The sequence below is a fragment of the Cheilinus undulatus genome, linkage group 23 (genome assembly GCF_018320785.1).
Source record: "Cheilinus undulatus linkage group 23, ASM1832078v1, whole genome shotgun sequence".
NCBI lineage: Eukaryota > Metazoa > Chordata > Actinopteri > Labriformes > Labridae > Cheilinus > Cheilinus undulatus.
In genome coordinates this window covers 20,872,077-20,891,930 of record NC_054887.1, presented here as the reverse complement: position 1 = coordinate 20,891,930, position 19,854 = coordinate 20,872,077, and the positions used below count along the sequence as shown (strand labels likewise).

Genomic DNA, 19,854 nt, shown 5'->3' with positions numbered 1-19,854 from the left:
TGTGACGTACTATCTAATACTGTTGACATTTTATCTCATAATTATGGTGTTTTAGCTCATAATTTCGACTTTGTATCACATTATTCCAATGTGACCTTTTCGTAAGAATTTGCTGGCTTTCATATTTGTTCCTTTTTAGGTTCAGAAATGGGTTTCTTTACTCTTCCGTAATATCCGAGCAAAATGTAGAGGTACAAGAAATATACTCTACCCTTCGGCGCTTTATGTCGCCTTATTTCTGTATGGCTCATCTTCGTTGTTGTAGACGAGCTTTGGTCAAATTTGATTGGCTGGCCGAATAGGACCGAAAACACACGAGGTGTGTCATAAATTTAGTGACGACAATTCTCCCGCCCCTTCCCCCGCCCGGTTCCCCCTGCACGTCCTTCTCCCTGCCCAGCTACTCTACGAGGCTGGAGCCCCCGGCAGCAGGCGCGCAACACAACACTGACAGCTGCGACTGAGTCAAAACCAAGGGGGGAAAGATGGAGCACAGAGACACCGACTTCAATATAATGTTAGCGACCGACTCGTACAAGGTACCGTACCCTTTGTGGTTTCAGACAGAGGCAGACTGGGAGGAGGGGAGCCGCTGATGGGTAAAAATTGATAAAGTCAAGGTGGTTTCATCATCAGTCCCAAGGCCATCATACTGCTCTCTGTGGCCGGTCTCCGTCGCTTCACAGCAGGCCAAATAGGCAGGAGGAAGAGGAGGAGAGGGGCTGGTGCCGCAAAGATGGGGTACCAAAACCAGAAGCATCTCTGCTTCAGCTAGCCAACTTAGCTTTGTCTTAAACCGCTGGCTAGTTCCCCACTGGCTTTGCTAGTCACACTGGTTTCTAGTTAGCTGTTTAAGCTAGCATGCTAGTTCGTTTGGAGCGCTGAAGGGAGACAGTAGGGATTGATACATAAAAAAAGCTAATATTAGCCGCTAGCTAGCCTGTGCCGTGTGGATAGACCGGTGAACTGCACATGTGCAAGTCTCATTGAAAGCCCAGCAAGGCATAATGTTAGCCGGCGTGGAGCTAGCTACAGCAATGCCTCACTTTTGAGAAATCAAAACTGAAAGTTACAGAAAGAGCTCGTGCAACGAAACTGGTATGAAGGCTATTATAAAATAAGCTCACCTCGGACTCTTTAAATACATCTTACTGATTCTTAATTACTGTTTTTGCGAATATTACAGTGTAATACTGCCGAATAAGAAAGTAAACAGAGAACAAACGTAGTTGTGGGAATGGAGAAATTGCACGTTGGAAATGGTTACCATGCGTGTTGCTATGTACAGCAGTCATGTTGGAGCAAAACAGTATATGGGACATACGGGCATGAATATAGAGAGAGGAGGGAGGAAGGGGCATCGGCAGAGGTTAGATTTGAAAGGCAAATACATTCAGTGGCTTTTTAAATATCTTCTGATGCCATGAAAATGTTTGCATGTTTGGCTGAAGTAACACATTTAACAGGTACATGTGGGTTTGTCATCAGCCTGCATGTACACACTGTTTACCGTTTGAAAACCATATAAATTAGAGGATTTTACCCAGTTTTTTCCATTTATTATGCCTGTTTTAGGTACACTTGTGTAAAATATATTAAACTGTAAGGTACATGCGTTTTATCTTGGGGTGCACAGACACTGATACCAGTATCAGGTTTAAGTGCCAAGTACTCAAACTTCTAACAGATTGCAAATGCTGTACTCGGTATCATTTTGAAAAATGATTTAAACCCCTCATTATGTGAGTATGTAATTAAAGTTGGGCCATGTCTAAGGCAGAGGGGAAGGAAAACTGCTCTCAAATATCTTTATTAATATAAAAAGTAATCATTTCTATGTTATATATTGTAAGGGCCCAGCAACAAGGTCTAAGGACCCTCTAGAGATTGTTTGGATTATTCACTGTTTTATTCAATGCGAGTTTTCAAATTTGGTGGCCTTAACATATTCAGAAAGTCTTGAGACTGCACATGCATGGGGCCTGGTGAAGAACTGGCTGTTTAATTGGTTTCCGGCATAAGTGATGGGAATTGACTCGCGAGCACCCCTGAAACTGAGCTTAAAATTCAGCTCCTCAAGGCAGTTTTACCCAGCAAAATGAAATTTTGTGCACATATTCAGCTTGCCAACATGCACACTAAAAGGTCTCTTATCGTAATGATGAATTCCCAACAGGGAATCTGCCATTTCGCATGAAAGTGTCAAATTTGGCTTTTTAAATTTTTTTTTTTTTTTTTTTGCTAGAAGTCCATCATGCACCAAAACCCATGTGCAAAGGTGCGAGGGCCTGTTCAGTGCTGCAGCCCTAGTTTTTAATCAAGATCTTACAGTATCTCAAATATTTCCTAAAATTACATAGAAATTCTTTATTTTTTGAATTGCTATAGGAAATGTCTTTTTATTGAGGCTGCCATAGGCCAAACTAACCCCTGTAACATGGATCCCCCCACACTCCAGCCAGGTAAGCTAGCACTGCCCGGCGCCACCAGCCTCCCTCAACACTACTTCCTGTTTTCAAATTAAGGACTGCACCTTATAAGAGATATTTACTAAACAGAAAATCTAAGCTTTGCTTTCTTTTCATTCATAAATTTCTCACTTCAGGGTTCCCGCTAAAAGTGGTCCAAGGATGCACAAACACTCAAGCATCGCTTCCTGTGCACATACACATTCTGGGACTACTTCTAGCGCGAACCCCGAAGGGCCTTTTTCAGTATATTTCTTCCTGATTATGAGAAGAACACTTGTTTTCTGTTTTGTAAATTCACTTCATGAGGAGCCCCCTGGTGGCAGATTTTTACATACTCTTGTTAAGTACTCATATTTGTACTTCCAAATGTAAGTCCTTGAACTTGTGGCATCAGTGCATCCTTAGTTTTATCATATAGACAGCTACTTGGGCTCAGAAGATTGTTGTAACTTTCCTTTAAACCTCCCTAAAGCTTTTACTAAGAATGAAATGATAGTTCTGTTGCAGTTTATTTTGTTTTGTATTTCTGTAATTGATATTTTCTGTACTTTCCAATGACGTGTGATAGCAATTTCGGTTTGACTGTCTTGGAAATCTGTAGTTTTGGTTTCACTTTAATCCTACCTCATTTGTTACAAATTTAAAAGATTTGTGTGTGCATATCATTACTTAAACACCACTGTTGACTAGTCCTGAGCTCTTGAGGAAAAGTAGTAAAGCAAAACAGACTTAACTGTAAGCTAAGGAGTCGTGGGTTTAAAAAACCTCTGGGTTAAAGGCAACTGATTTATTACATAACTTACATTGCTTTTGTAGATTACACAGAAGTCACACCCATGGATCTACTGTTCTAATTCACAATGCCACAATTCTGAGGAAGTTCAGGGAGTTTATGAGTAAATCAAATATTTAGTTAATTTGACTGGCCAAAAAAGTACATATTACTTGGAAAGCTTCTACTGTGAAATTCAACCATATTGTAATCTATTAAATATGCATGTTAGCATGTAATTATAACATTGTGTCTGGACCAGTGTTGAAGCTTTTGCTCTAATTTTGGACAGTTGTTATGACAAATAAGTTAACGTCTTTTCAAGGACAGCTTAAATGCACAGTATACATTTGCTTGGGTAGTCTCAATCAAAACAACAAAAGATGACAAGTAGTGACACTGTGCGAAGCTCCACTTACCTCTGTTGCTTCCTTTTTGTGTTGAATCCTAGACTGTTCAGTGAAAACTGTACTCCATAAGGTGTCATTTATAAATGGTGACCCAAGGTTTGGTTTTATGGATGGATTTCCAATAATGATGGAGAAAAGCTGTTAAAGTGGCCTTCTTAGTTGTCACAGAAATTGATCCCAGGATGTTTTTGGTGTTAACCAAGAAGGTTGTTTTTAACAGCTTTTCTCCCACATTACGAACAATTCTGTGATGAAGTGAAACTATCATTTGCGGTTTAGTAAGGAAGGTGATTGTTAACAGGGTAACAGTTTGATTCGCACCTTGGTTTTGGAGTCACAGTTCAGTCTGGGTTCAGTTCATCAAGAAAAAGCCACATAAAGTCCCAGATTTATAATTCTGAAAAAGGGAAACCACACACTGGATAGGAAAAACAACACCCAAACACTTATATCCTGCTATATAATGATAAGGTAAATACAAATTAAAAATTCAAATCAAGATAATTTGCATTTTAGAGCACTGCTTTATATTTGTGATTTTTAAGTTGTGCTGTAGCACTGTCAAATAGTTGTTGCTAAACGCCCAGTGCAGTGGTTTACTAGTACAAAATCAGGACTTTTGTATGTTGTAAAGGACCCAGACTAGCTTATGTAAACACAGGATGGGATGTTGTGATGGATCCTGAGCGGTGCACTGAAATACACACTGGTACAGTGTTCTCTACTTCCAAATATCCGCACATAGGCTTCAAACTGTATTTGCATTGGTAATGTCTTCAACCCTTTCTGCGCACACATCCAGAGGCTTTTTTTAAACAGTACAGAGAAGTTTGTTAACCACCATTTACTGGTGGTTAACAAACATTTAAGAGTATTACTGTCACCTCATAGGCATGCAAATACTGTCATATTTGATAGACTTTTCTTCACTCAGATGTATCCGTCATGTGACTGTGCATCAAACCATTACAGGACAAATACCATTGAACCCATCATAACCCGTTTAGGTAATACACCATAAGGTTGATCTGCAGTGCTGAAGTTACTGTAATTTTCTTTTTCATATCAGCCAGTTAAGTTACAAATAGTTACAGTAGATAACTAAATTCAAAGATATCCAAATATCGATTTAGAGATCATTGACCTCATGGGTGTACAGTGTTCAATAACCACATAACTGCATGTACAGTGTGTTTGGATATGCGTTGTCGCCCCAGACCAGCTTCTGCGCATGAGTCTTGTTCATCGGTGACTAGGGTATAAACACTGTAAAAAGAGAGGGGTAATTGCAAGCAGTGTACCTGACTGACCTACCAGAAGCATTCACTTTGTTCACAGGACATGAAGCTAAGCTGCACCTGAATGCTTTTGTGTTTCGTCTCTTTAACTGAAAAGAAGAGTGCTGCCCCAAAGCCAAGCTTGCCCATTGTCTGGAAACACACACACATGCTCAGCTGTATGTTTGGTGTGAGGAGTTTGTCAGATGTTAACAAACGACAGGATGAAGCGGTACGGTGTATCTTTGTTAATGCACATTTTTAGAGCAACATCACATAATCATCTGCATAAGAACAAACTTTTATCACATTCAAGTGTTTTGGGCCTTAAAGTTAGACAGAATTACTGAGAACAAAGAAGGTAAAAGTCTTAAAATGTGTTTTGAAAACATTTTGTTAGAGCACAGTGAGGGTGGTGAGGGTTGATCTTGTGATATTTTGGTAATTGGATGGTCCAATTATTCAATATGCCAAACTGCTTTCTACTGCATGCTTTTGAAGCGGCTTTGTTTGGAAAGAAACACCACAAGAGCATCAATTCAGTTGGCTGTATTCAGATTTTTTATTTCCCAAACATTTTATTCCTCATATTTTGTTCAAAACACAGAGGTAAGGTGTAAAAGAGCAATATAGAAATATTTGAATGTTTTGAATAGTCAATATTTGCCCTGAAAATACAGTGTTGTTCTTTTAAACTCATTGTTTATCCAACAGGAATTAAAGATTTCGCATACAAATTTCAGAATAAAGGTGGAGCTGCATTAGCAATGAGGGCAGTTTCAATCCAGAACTTTAAAATTAGATACATTACTTGTTAAAATCAAAGAAGTGGTAGGCCTATCTGTTACAGTATAATAACAAAAATAGGAGGCTTAGGGTCATAACATTGGGTAATTTCTTGCTACAGATGCCAATCCCGTTTCCTTCTGTGAATTGCTCAGATACATGGGCAACATTTTGATACTGGAAACTTTAACATTGTATTTGTGTAAGTTAGAATGTGCTATCACTCCTAATTCTTTTGTCCTGTCCTGTAAATTTTAATTTTAAGAAACCTGTGCTACTGACTCTTTTTCCCATCACAGTTGTGTGGGATTAAAAAATGACAGATGATGTATTTTTTTAAGCTAACCCGGAAGTTAGCCTGGCAAGGTTTCCTTGACATGAAGCCTTTAGGGTTTTAAATGGATGTTCAGATTCTTGCTGAAAATCATTGCTGAGCAGGCATCAGCAACAAAATCAGCCTGATTACATTGATACCTGTTGTAGTATCCTGACAGCATGCGAGCCATGCCACACTTCGTAGCCTTGTTCCTATTTTCATCTCTCTGGCTCACACTGGGAGAAGGAACAAATTAAGATGTAGATGAGAAGGCACCAGGAGTGTCTAACAGGAATATTTCCTTGATTTTCCTTCACTTTTCTCACTCAAGAAGGCTTTTTAGCTTGCTTTACAACATGGAGATAGTAGTCTTAGTTAACCACTTGTTGAAACCCCCCTTTTTAAAGGGAGACACTTCAAAACTAGGGTTGGGTAATTAATCGCAAATTAGATTAAATCGCATGGCCTGCTGTAATTTTCAAATTGCAGAAGTTGCAATATTCCTTTTACTTCAAATGTGTCAAAATTCCAGTTTGTGTCAAGTGTCAGTTTTTTTATAATGGTTTACAAAAATCCTCCTTTTTGTGTTTTATGTATGGTTCTCTTAATCAAAATGAGTGACATAAAAATGATAATGCCCTTAAACAAAGCAAATGACATCACATTGGCAATTCGAGCAAAAACAGTTGGCTCATTCTATCCCAAAGTGATGAAGCCTAGCGTTACTTCACGAAGTCATACCCCAGCCGCGATCAGCTGGTAGCCAGCCTCACCTCCCCCACCCCAGCCGCCTCCTTTATAGCTTAAAGCTTGTTGCACCCCCATATTCAGATTCATGCTACTATGGGTTGATTGCTTTGTAAATAATTGTTTTTAATACACATGGTCTTATTTATGGATTTAGTTATTGCTTGAATTTGTTGGAAAATACATAGGATTAACCCAAGAATAACCACATATTAAATCGCAATATTGGGGAAACAATCGCAATCAGATTATTTTTGCAAATCTTTCAGTCCTATTCAAAACTCACAAGTAGGGTGCTTCCTGCTAAATGTTAATAATGAGACTTTATTCAGGAATCATGCCAAAACTCATTCAAAAAACCCATAGATTTCAAGGTTATGGACTTGGATGTGCTCAGATGCTGATTCATTTCCAGGTTTTAGGTGTGATTTCTGCACTCTAGTACTTCTGCCTTCACATGTATGCAGTTATACTATTATGTTTAAAAATCAGGTCATATCTTAAGGTGATAAGAAGTCTTTCTTGTAGCTTTGCACCTTGAAAACTGAAACTGATTTTGTGATTTTTAAAGCCATGTTTGTGTGTATAAATCAATACATTTGCCAGTAAATGTTTGCACACACATGGTTTGGCCTAGTGTCATGTTGTGTGTCTTGACTCTATTTTGAGTCCTTGAAAGCTCACGGGAAAGGACAGAGACAGGGGTCAAAGAAACTGAGTAGTTCATTGACATTTATGTCTTCTCTCCCGCTCAAAGTGAACGACGGAGAGTAAGCCTGAGCCTTTAAGCTGTGTTTATACTCCTCTGGTTTCAGTGTAACCTTTATATATTAAGAATGGCAAGAGATTGTGTGCTTCACAAGGTTGTAGACTTGTGAAGGACAAATCTTTGACTTATTTTTAGCTGCTTTTGATGGGAAACTCTTCAACACTTAATTATTTATCTAGAAGAGATTCACACCTTTTTCTCACATGTTACATCTTTGAACAGCTTTGTAAGTCCATAATGATATAATAGAAAATGAACGGACTCCAAAGTTTTCCCATCTTGTTTGCCCTATTTTCAGAAGTTGACCCTCAGATGTCCTCAGTGGAAAACCTCAGGCTCATCTGTGATTTAACTGAAGGCCGAATGTCTACCAATCTCTCCCTTGATCTTTTTGTTTAGTCCCTCTGAAACATGCCCGGACTTGTCTGAGACTGCCGCCCTGATCCTGAGTGTAAATGTTTCTGTCATCATAAGGCTGATACTAGATTAGTGGGTTACACTTTAAATGGTAATAAAAAAAAGAGCTGTAGAATGATAAACTTAAGAGTGTGCATGCGTGGGAGACTGAGGCATGCCTCACCCTGATTGTGACATTTCAGTACTATTATTTCCTTTGTTGAACTGGCCTGTTTACTTTTACCACAGATAAAGTTCAACAATAGCAAAGCTCCTTTAACTTTTGGCTACGTGACCCTGAATTTGAACTCCCTCTGATTTAAAAGGGAGCTGCTGAATTCTTCACCATTTCCAAGCATGAAAATTAGATTTTTGCCTGAAAGTGTTTTATTCATCTTAGAAACCTCCAACAAAAAATGTCTGATCAGACGTGGAGCAGAATTTGTTTTTCAATGTTATCCAGCTATGTTAAAGCAGACTTGTTGGGTAATCTAAAAAAGTGTCGCAACATATAAAGTTGGAGTTTTTTTCAGTTCTTTGGAAGCATTTTCATGTATTATTTCACACAGCTGGAACTCCAGTGAGTGCTGTTTTGCAAAGGCTGATATTACAACACCTGGGGGTTTTTGTTGACCTCAGGTGGAATAACTCGCCCACTCTTATTGGTGCTTTATGATTGTAACAGTCACTGTTATAGCTCCTAATGAGCAAATGAGTGAGGCTCATCCTGGACATGAAGATCTCATTTCCTTCCAGTAAAGGACAGGCCAGCCAGAGCAAACAGTAATCATGAATTTTCTCATTAGTCATGCTGCTGAAGTTGTGGGCATGTTTGTGTGTTGTCCGAGTTTGTGCCCTTAAAGCATCGGCACACTGCCAGCACTATTACTAAGAGCTTGAGTTGAACTGATTCAAAAGATTATATTGCCAAGACCGTACACTTTTTACATGCTATTCAAGCGATTCAGTAAACATTTCATACTTTGGCTTTAGTTACCTTTTTTTATGAGGCAGAGTTGTCATAATTATGGGATTTTATGGGGAATTCCCCCTCTTTATTCTTAAAACTGGGGGATTTTTTAAAAAATTGGTTGGGATTTTTTCAGAAGCTTAAACGTTATGAGTGTATTTCCAGTCAAGAAACCGACTAAAATGAATGCTGATGCCTCTGTTTGACCCTTTAAAGCAAATAAAACCACCAAAGGATTATACTTTTTTCTTTTCTTGATTTGTGTGTATTTTGCATTTTATTAACCTTGCAAAGCAGATGGATTTCCTAGACTCCATCTGTATCACCAGGAAAATCCATCTTGAAAAGCTCCAGTCCACATTTGTCCTAAAGCTGTTCAGACCAATCAGCGTCATATGCAGAGAACGAGGCGGTAGCTATTGACGGGGTTATGTTGAACTTGAATGAAAACAACTCTAAAAACTTTTCATGATGGGAAAGATGTTTTGGCTCTTCTGCCGACCTGCCCTTGAACGGGTTTGATAGTTAGCTGTTGTGTGAGTGGGTAAATACAATGCCTAGTACTGGCGTGATTAGCTTGAACTTAGCCACAGCGGCGGTTTTGTCTGAACTGAATAACATTTCTTCATTAAAATGAGGGCAGAGAGCAACACTGAAAGCTTTTAATGATGGGAATGATGTTTTCGCTCTTATCTCACTGTGCTTCAGCATGGGATTGTGGTTGTTACGATGGGGTTTGCCGGCGTATCCAATGGCTGCTGCCACAGTAGCTATTAGCTCAGATGTAGCTGTCAGAGCTTAGCAGTTTAATCGGACATGGACCACATATCTTTTGATAACAATCGCAGAGAGCCACATCGGAAGCGTTTCTCGGCAGAGAAGATGTTTTTGCTCATGTCCTGACCGGCCATGGCATTAATTTTATTCACCTAAAAGCTCCACCATTAATGATCTACCGCAGCGGCAACCTGTCAGCTCTAGAGAAGCGCATGCGTTAAATGTTACTTTGTCTTGTCGCTCTGATTGGCCCGTCATGAATGTGACAGGCAGAACGTTCCTCCAATCAGGATTTTTTTAAAAGTCGTGCCCTTCCCTAACACTTCCCACAGGGGCTTTCCCAGATGAAATCAAAATACATCCATGCAATGGATATTTGAAACAGTCTATCTGTTTGTCTTGTTAATATCGATATTGATCAGCTGATATGAGAATTCTGCAACCAGTATATCAGCTGTAGAAACTGGTCATATGTAGGCAGGTTCAACTGAAGTTTTAGGTCTGAACAACATTTTCAATTTTGACATCGATATCAGTATTAGCTAAAATTACACTGTAAATATAAGCATATTAGCATTGGCCAAATTTCAATATCCTACATCCCCAACATTTATCTGGACTACCCTCTTTGTCCCTGTATACATGCACGGCAGGATAATAGATTTATTTAACCAGAGCCCATATGACCCCACTGGGGTCGATGGTGCTTTTCTGCTAGCTACTACTAATCCTTAGGGATTGATAGCATTGAAAACTACCAAAGCCTGAAAGAAACTACAGATATTCACTTCCATTTTGGCTCAGAAGCTCCAGCAAGAGAAAGACAAGGAAAGGTGGATCCATTCAGGTTCACAGGTTAAAACATACTGATGTTTCTTTGGTCATTTTTGTGTCTGATAGAGGTACGCATGTTGTCCTTTGAAAACGGAGAAGGCAGTTGGCAAGAGTTTGCCTCAAATTTTTTAGATTTAAAAAAAGGAATGACCAATTAATGCGTTTCTAGGAGTTGTATATTGTTTCAGTGGAATCAAAGTAGGTATGGATATTGTTTGATTCTTGCTAGTATCATATCATGTAATAAAGTAATTAACATTATAAAAGCATGCAGGCTGAGAACGAAAGATCTGTCAGCCCATATCAGCTTCTTAATTATGGAAAATGATGTATCAGTTGGGCTGTGGGAATTGTATGATATCAGCTAAACTGTCCACTGTTTTCATCGTTGTACCTTGGTTTATTGACGATGTATCCCTCTCTGTCTCTGCAGGTTACACATTACAAACAGTACCCCCCCAACACAAGTAAAGTGTACTCCTACTTCGAGTGTCGTGAGAAGAGAACAGACCCCAGCAAAAGCAGAAAAGTCAAATATGACAAAACCGTCTTCTATGGCCTACAGTACATCCTCCACAAATACCTAAAAGGTAAGTCCATTTTACTTTGCTTCCTCTTATTTGGTGTTGTAAATCAAATTAAAGTGCCCCTGAGCATCACACAGTAATAGCTTTCCAGTAACAAACGCTGCCTGGATTAATGACTCTGCAGTTTGCAGCTTTGCAGCCCTGTAAAGCCGCCACCTTTATTAATGATTCTCCAGTATGTTTGTGTAAAGACAAATGTGTTTCCAGTCAACTTCACAAATTAAATAAGGGTAGCATTCCAATAATAGCTATTACATAACCCGAGAATGGACTCTCAATATTCTTCTGTTGTCCGGTCTGCAATCAGGGCACATACCAAAAGCCTTTTGTGATGCATTATCAAGGTCAGGTTCGTGCAGGGTCGGCTGCAGAGCAGCATGCCTCCAGCTACTCAAGATTCAGTGCGTTGCTCAAGGACACTCAAGCAGGGCAGGTGCTTTGCAGCAACAGTGTTGTAATAATGTGCTTCACATTGATTAGTCTGTACAGAGCATAACAAAAAGGCAGCAAAGGTGAATGCAATACAAAACATTCTCTGCTCTCATGAAGTTAAGTTTGTAAAGATGGCTGCTGAAGTTGGTTAGTGTGATCCGGAGGGGCATGGGAGAGTGTAAGAGAGAGCAAAGCGAGAAAACCTCTCCCTCTTGCCTCTTAAAAGGATTTCATGGTGCGGTAGCAGAGGTGCAGGGGAGAACAGAGAGCGAGTGAAGACAAAAGCACAGCTGCTCTTTCACTGTCTGCGTGAGAAAGGCCAGCTGCCTGCACAGAGCACCCTTCTGAGTCCAGTGATCAGGCCGAGCATTAGAGATGCATCCCTGATCCTTCAACCTAGGAACCAAAAGTGTGCATCATGATTCTTGTGGACTAGAGTCAGACCTGAGATGCTTAGGGTGCTATTGCCAATCGAGTGCTCCAGCAGAATAATGTAGAATGAGTAAGCGGAACCTTTGTTTGTCTGAATCATCATATTTAGTGTAAATGACACAGAACTATGGGCAATTCTGAAACACTTGTCAGTGTTTGCATTGAGACATAGAAGTGTAAAGAATTTCAATACATGCTTAGCCCTGTCTGGTCGGACAACCCCTGTCCCAAAAATGTTGGGATGCTTTGTAAAATGAACATACACCAGACTGTGAAGATTTGCAGGTCTCATAACCCATATTTCATTTACAATAGAGTATAAACAACATATTAGATGTTCAAACTGAGACATTTTACCTTTTTATGGAAGACGTGTGCTCATTTATAACTTGATGATATGAAGACATCTCAAAAAAGTAGGGACAGGGCCATGTTTACTATTGTGTAGCATCTTCTTTTATCTGAAAACATTTGGAAAATGATGAGACCAGTTGCCAGAGTTTTGGGAGAGGAATGTTGTCCTATTCTTGCCTGATGTAGGATTTGAGCTGATGGTCTTACCTGTGGACAGTGTCAGACTAGCCGTTTCCTCTTGTGTCCTGTCTCTGTGCTAAGCTAACTGGCAACTGGTGATTTTTTGTCGAACAAGCTGTTTCCTCTTTTGTCCTGTTGCCGTACTAAGCTATGCTAACCAACTATACTGGTGATTTTTTTTACGTTTAATTTGTGGTGGTATCAAACTTTTCACTGAAAGGAACTTGTTCGTTAAAAAATACAATTTCTGTGGTTGTGGAGCTTAAGTGAGAGAAAAAAATGTTATGTGTGTTTGAACAAAGACTCCTTCTCAGCATGCCAGCATGCAGATGTTTTCTATTACAACATTAGAGCATGGTGTCATTCTCTTTTTGTATTGGTTTATTTCTGTTTCTCCAGAATCTTACTTTAACCCTCATGGTCTTCTGCTGCCGTACTCCTTCATCCTTTATTTCTAAACTCTTCTTCTTTCTTCCAGGAAAAGTAGTGACTCCGGAGAAGATCCAAGAGGCGAAGGAGGTCTACAGAGAACACTTCCAGGATGATGTTTTTAATGAGAAGGGCTGGACTTATATTTTGGAGGTATGCAGCTGTAAGCCAGGAAGTACTTTTCAAGAAATTGTTCCATGAGGTTTACTTTCAAGGTATTGCTTTGTTGAGGAAATAGTTGAAAGAAGGAAAAAGGGAATGTAAGTAAAAACATGCACAGGCGCCAGTACACTTCAGTGTTTGCACATGAAACACTCTGACGGTGAAATCTTTATTGTCAGAGAGGCTCTGAATCAGAAATAAACACTCAGCACATACTGTGTGTTCCCTAAAAAACTCAAAATGTTTCAGTTTATGTGTAACCTTTTCTGATCACAAAAACTGAGTCTAAGTCCCATTCTGCAGTTTCAAAGCAGGGCCAAAAATAACCACAACAGAAGGTTTTTATTGTGTCTCAGTGGCTAAAACCTGTTTTACAGAAACATTCTTTGATGTGAAACGAAAGCCTAAAAAGTCAAATAGTGAAAAAGGGATGTTTGTTGGATTTTACATGAAATAAAATAAAGACTAAGGAAGTAAAAATGCAGATAACATTAGAAAATTAAGATGATTTAATAAGTTGAACTATAGAAAATGTGAATTGTTTCTTGTCTCATTATTTAAATGGACATATTCAGCACCTTGGAGAGAGAGCACTGTGCTGTTATCACTTCATTTTTACAAATACTTCTTAATTTAGCAAAATTGTTGATGCAAATCACCCTTTATTTCATACTGATAACTTACACATTAGATTAGTGTTTCTTAACTGGTGGAACTGGACCCAAAAATGGGTCATGGAGCTGTGAATCCTAGTGTTTTTGGTGGGTTTCGGCCTGTCTGGAAAAGAGTTTTTAGCAGACTCTATGATGTATAGAAGCCCTAAGCTGTCATGCATCCATATATTATTTTACTGCCTTTTTCCATAATTATGAGTTCATTTTTGGTTGCTTTGTTGTGATATTGTTTTGAAGGCCCTATTTCAAAAGCACATGTTCCTGCCTTTCCTTTACCTTCAAGGAAAGCCCGAGAAGCAGCAAAAAAAAAACGGAGTAGAGCAGGCATCAGTGACAACAGAATGTCATTTATTAGGTCAGAAGGAAGATAAAGGAGGAGCTGGGGTGGGGGAGGGTGGAAGCGGCTTAAATTAATTTTGAAATATATATAAATACAAGAATGTCAGATGTCAGCAAAATTTGAACATCGTGCATCCTTGGTCATCGGAGCAAACACAGTAACATGAAATGTATGCATGCATGTCCTCCAAGGGCATCTGCAATTAATGATTTGCTTTTTAAGCAGATTTGTCCTGTCCTGTCTCTTTTTTCAAACGCATTTTCTTCCTTCCAAGGTCCAAACTTTAACACTTTGTTTTGAAAAGGTTGAAAAGTTTCAGAAATTTGGATCACAGTTTTTTCATTAAGGGGATAGTGGTGGGTCCTATGGCTAGACTAGATGAGAAACACTTCACTAACACAAAGTTAATAATGTTGTACACTTAAAGAAGCTATTTCTATTTGTCACAAAGTGTGGAAAATTTCCGTCAAACCATATTGGAAAAGTGAGGTTGCGGTAGTCTCTCTGCTTTTCCATGTTGCAGCCAGGTGTGAAGCACACATCTGAAGGTCGAATCTCACTAGAAGCCATCCTGCTTCCAAATGAGTGTCCTATGGCCCACTTTTAGGTCATCCCTTTCAGGATAAAAAATACCTGTGCTCTATCAAAGCCCATTGTAAATCTGATTCTGGGTGGGGATAACTGCATGTGTTTGTGTCTTTTGTATTTACAGAAATACAACGGACACCTGCCCATTGAAATCAAGGCTGTGCCGGAGGGGAGTGTCATCCCTCGAGGCAACGTTTTGTTCACAGTGGAGAGCACGGACCCTGAATGTTACTGGCTCACCAACTGGGTGGAGGTATGTTTGTTTTGTTTGTCCTCTGGGTCCAGCATGGATAGCGGGACAATTCCTGCAAGTGGATACATGACACAGGTGTATTGTTCAATCAGACTAGTCAGACAGGGAGGGTCAAACCAAAAGATAGTGTCGTTTGCATTTTTTTGAGGCTGAAATTGTCCTTTTCTGAACAGTCTGTCTTCATGGAAGAATATTAGATCGTGGTAATTTGCTTTACCTCTAGATAAGCCCTGCCAGAAGTCGTTCGAAGATTTGTCGCCCTTTTGCCCCCGTTTAACAGCTTCAATTTTAACATGCTGCTCTGATAGCTCCGATATTACACTGCCAGGTGTATCAATAAGTTTAAATAGGTGGCTTTAATTGATTATTGATTAAAAGATTCATTCTCTTTCAATTACAGAGATAAAACTTAAAAAAATCTTTAACCTATTTGTCTTGGCAGAATGCCCAATCACACCTATCATCTCTCTTTAAATTTCACAGAATTACAGTTGTGTCATGGTTTATAACTTAATCTCTGCTCTGAGATAAGCTGCAGCCAAAAAGACCGACATGCAAGTCCTGGGAAAAGTACAAAAAGAGAATAATGTGATGAAAAAAATGCTTGTTTGGTGTTTTTTTAGTTGACTAAGTAATTAAAGGCCAAAGTTAAGTTCTTTCTCTGGGTAATGTTCTGTTTCCAAAAGGCGACCATCTTTGATTTTTTAGGTCGACTGTATTTAAATTCATTTTTATTGACTTTAAGTCTGTCAGATAGTCAGGGACAGTGTGTTCACCTGTGAGAATTTAGTTTGTAAAGTAGCTGCTTTCTTGCCATGCTTATGTGTCCACTCCTAATGTAATGTTCCTGACACAAATGCCACACTGAAGGCTGCTTATGTCATGTGTTGGCTGCAATCAGAATAAGTTGTTGCTTTAAGAAATAGTTCCTGGAAGTTAGTTGATTTCATTTCACTGTCTAGTGAAATGAAATCAAAATACTATGAATGAAAGGAAACAGCTTGTCTAGCATTGTTCAAAGGTAGATAAATGCACATAACAGCCAGTTTTCCATTTTATTTTTAACCTGACAGGCCAGGTAGACTTTGTCAAATATCCATTACATAGGATATAGCTAATTTCCATCAGGGCAACCATAGCCTTTGTCAAGAGGGTAGCATCTTTAAAAGAAATCCTAGAGGTTGATTGGACCAACATTCTTTCTGTCTTATTCATTACTGGCCAATCATTGCCATTATTTATATTTGGCTGTGTGACTGACCTGGGATCTCCCTGCCCCTCTACAAGCCTACATGGAAAGCGTCAAGCAGAAACAGCACAAGTTACTCTCCCTGTGCTGATAAGGAGAGCATGAGGTAGCTAGAGAAGTGGCAAAAAAGCAGAGCAGGCATCACTAAAAACAGAATGATACTGATTCAGTCAGAAGTAGAATAATGGAGTAGCTGGGGTGGAGGACGGATGCAAAAAGCAGCTTGCAGAGAGCACAACAAAGCATAGCCTGGCTAGGGCGGTTTAAATATGGCAGCATGAGTGTGAATAACCAACAGAGTGCCAAGAGCGAATCAGCTGGTCATCAGATGATGCGGGCTGATCTCAATTATATGGCATCCTTTGACTCCATGGCATGCCGGACCTAACGCTATACACTCAGTTATTAAAGGACTGAAGTTTTATGACTGAAGACCATTTAGATTCAGCATCATTATCCATATTGGCTAAACACAAGTTGTAAATATAGGCATGTTGGATATCAAGCTAGTTGCTACACTGACACTGGTCACCATTATTTACCAGCTCTCAGTACAACTAAACCACGCCCACACCTGGCCAATCCATCTGCTTTGAAAGGTTTTTTTATTTGGACAAACATTTGCTAGTCCAGCAGTTTTTAACAGGGAGCTTTTTGCCAGTGCACAGAGGTGGATAGGTAAGCCACAGTTGTTCTGCCCTTTGAAAAGCCATTAGAGGTAGTAACAGAGGAGTAATGAATAGCAATATTTCAAGCTGTAACAGTGCTGTGTGCATGTCTGAGTCTGTTTACATCGAACTCCTGATTTTTTTTACCACTGTTTCTCACTCTCCTGCAACTAAACATACAATCACAGGCTGGGAAAGCAACATCACACCATTGCAGATGCAGTGTGAAAGCACAAAGGTGTATTGATGGTGGAACTTTGTCACAGAGACATTTGGGAATCGTGTGTAAATGACTGTTGGTTGATAGAGAAATAGCCTTGTGGTTTCTAACTGAAGCCAGTGCAACCCTAAGATCTGCATTCGTTTAAATACTAGCAGGACAGGACTGCACTTGTCCTAGAAATAAGGAAACACTCTCCTGATGAGTTTACTGGTTTATGAGGGTGGGAAAAGTAGGGTGACTCCCAGCAATATGATATGAGAAAATTAAAGAGTAGGATTATTGTATTTATTCACAGCAGTTTGGTGTCAGTTTCACCCCTTATCACACCTCCTCTCAACTTTTCTTTTCTTTTCACTGATGACAGACGATATGCTGTGTTCTTGCAATCTTATTTGTATAGCAAGTATAGAAGGCAGCACTCCTTTTTACATTAATCCACTAACTATGAACTAAGCAACCTTTACTGAAGAAAAACTTTAATGGCAGAAACCTCAAGCAGAACCAGACTCGTGTCACACAGCTCTCTACCAAAGCTGTGTTGGAGTTGTTAAGGGATAGAGAGGAGGGGAAGTTTTTATTTTTTTGGCCTAGCAACTCCCCTTTTCCTCACCTCATTCATGTCTTAAATGCCTCCATGAGGATTCATGAAGGGGTAATGGTGTAGTAATCTATATCCACCCTCTTATCTGAATATGATTTGTTCCAAACTAGCAAGACACCAATGGCTAAACTGCTTGAACACTGCAGTGTAATAACCAATAAATGACATTTTAATGGCTACAGCCAAATCTTATGAGCAGATTTGAGACACATCTGAGTTTCACTTCCGACACAATAACATTGCCAGTCATTTTATCGGATCCTCTCCAAAAAAGCAGGTTTCCCAAATGAACCATTTCTTCAGCCATCCTCAGTGCTGTGTTTGTTGCCTCCAGCTGAAGCACCGTGTCACTTCCCCATGAGATAAGAAAGATCTCATAAACTTAATGCCCCGTGAACAGACCGTCCGCAATGACTCGGCAGAACTAAATTCATTTACCGTGAGCATTATCTCCGCTCTGTGTGCCTCCCTTTCTCCAAAGTGCTCTCTGTTACTCATCCCCTCTCCGTCTCTATGTCTGCCTGATTCACAAATATCAGGTTTGACTTTTACCACAAATATTCAAACTACCATTTCTTAGAAGATCCCCACACAATTATGGCTCTGTTTCCACTCATGATAGAGCTAGTTTAATTACTCTAGTTTACATAATCATGGAGTTTATCCTGCATTTGTCCAAACTGACAGTGTTAAGACTCTCTGCACAGATGTAGAAGTCTTAATGGTACATTTTAGACTTTTTTTTAAATTTTAACTCAAGGTTTGAAGCAGCTTGGGAATTCACATAGGATGTGAGTGATGAGCTGACAGAACGAGTAATCATGAGACAGTCAAACAAATCATTAGTTTTTTTATAATATTATTTTAGGCCCACAGCAATGACACAATGTTGCATCTAAGCTCTAGTGCAGCCATCCAACACTAGATTGGGCTGTAGCTCTGGTTGATCTGACATGCACTTTATCAGCAGAAATGTTTGGCCACACCTGTTAATTATTGAATTCAGGTGTTTCAATCAGACCTGTTGCCACAGATGTATAAAATCAAGCACCTAGCCAGGCAGTCTCCATTTTCAAACATTTGTGATTAAAAAATATTGGATCGTCGTGAAGATCTCAGCAACTTTAAGCCTGTTACTGTGATGGATGCCACCTTCTGGATAGTGAAGCATACCAAGACATTTTGGACAATGCAATGCTTCTGACTTTGTGGCAACAGTTTGGGGAAGGCAATTTTCTATTCCAACAAGGGCTATAAAGACATGATTTGATGAGTGTGGTGTTGAAGATCATGACTGGCCTGAACAGAGCCCTGACCTCAAACCCATCAAGCACTTTTGGAAAGACCTGGAATGGAGACTGTGAGCCATGTCTTATCATCCAACATTAGTGCCTGACTTGATAAATGCTGTACAGAATGAATAGGCAGAAATTCCCACAAAAACACTCAAAAATCTTGTGGAAAGCCTTCCAAGAAGAGTGGAAGCTGTTATAGCTGCAAAAGTTGTCCAAATCCATATTAAAGTACATGTGTTTAAATACAATGTCATCACAGTCCCTGTTGGTGTAATGGCCAGGCGTCTGAAAACTTTTGTCCACATAGAACATGTTATTGCTGACTTACTTCTCTCAGTACTTCCAGACAATCCTTTGCTTGGTTATGGCAGACATGGAAACACTTACATAGGTAAACTGAAACAGTACTTGAATAATACCCATCTTTACTTTAGACTAGATTAATTACCTGAATTTAAGTTCAGATTTAATTGACTGTGAAATAAATAAGTAGGAGCATCCCTAGAAATTTTCCTGAATGGTTCCTTGGTATTACATCTATATAATGAAATGCACACATCCACTCATCTCTGAAGATAAATCCACAGATAATGGTGGATTCTGTTTGGACATAGGTCACCCACAGCCAGGAGCGCTGTCATAACTCTCACACCAACTGTCCTGATAAATTTGGATACACAACACTAACACACACTTGGTCAGTGTGTACAGCTGATAAAAATATACACACTCAAACACACAGTCATTCTTCATGGGTGATGTAAAATTAGCCCGCTGTCCTTGGGCTTGTTCTCTTCCTCCCTTCAACTCCTGCTGTCTCTTCTTCTTTCATTGTTCATCTTTGTTTTTATGACATCCTCTC

At 39.5% G+C, this 19,854-nt stretch overlaps 1 protein-coding gene across 1 annotated transcript in view; it reads left to right on the top strand.

Annotated features, from left to right (window-relative positions):
- Positions 1-384: 384 nt before the first annotated feature.
- Positions 385-19,854, top strand: part of nampt1 (nicotinamide phosphoribosyltransferase 1) — a 31,944-nt gene continuing 12,474 nt past the window's right edge. Inside the window, exons 1-4 of the mRNA XM_041780664.1 lie at positions 385-539; positions 10,959-11,115; positions 12,989-13,092; positions 14,828-14,956. Of these exons, the coding sequence (XP_041636598.1) occupies positions 486-539; positions 10,959-11,115; positions 12,989-13,092; positions 14,828-14,956 (444 nt within the window). The 5' untranslated portion in view covers positions 385-485. The remainder of the gene's footprint in view (positions 540-10,958; positions 11,116-12,988; positions 13,093-14,827; positions 14,957-19,854) is intronic.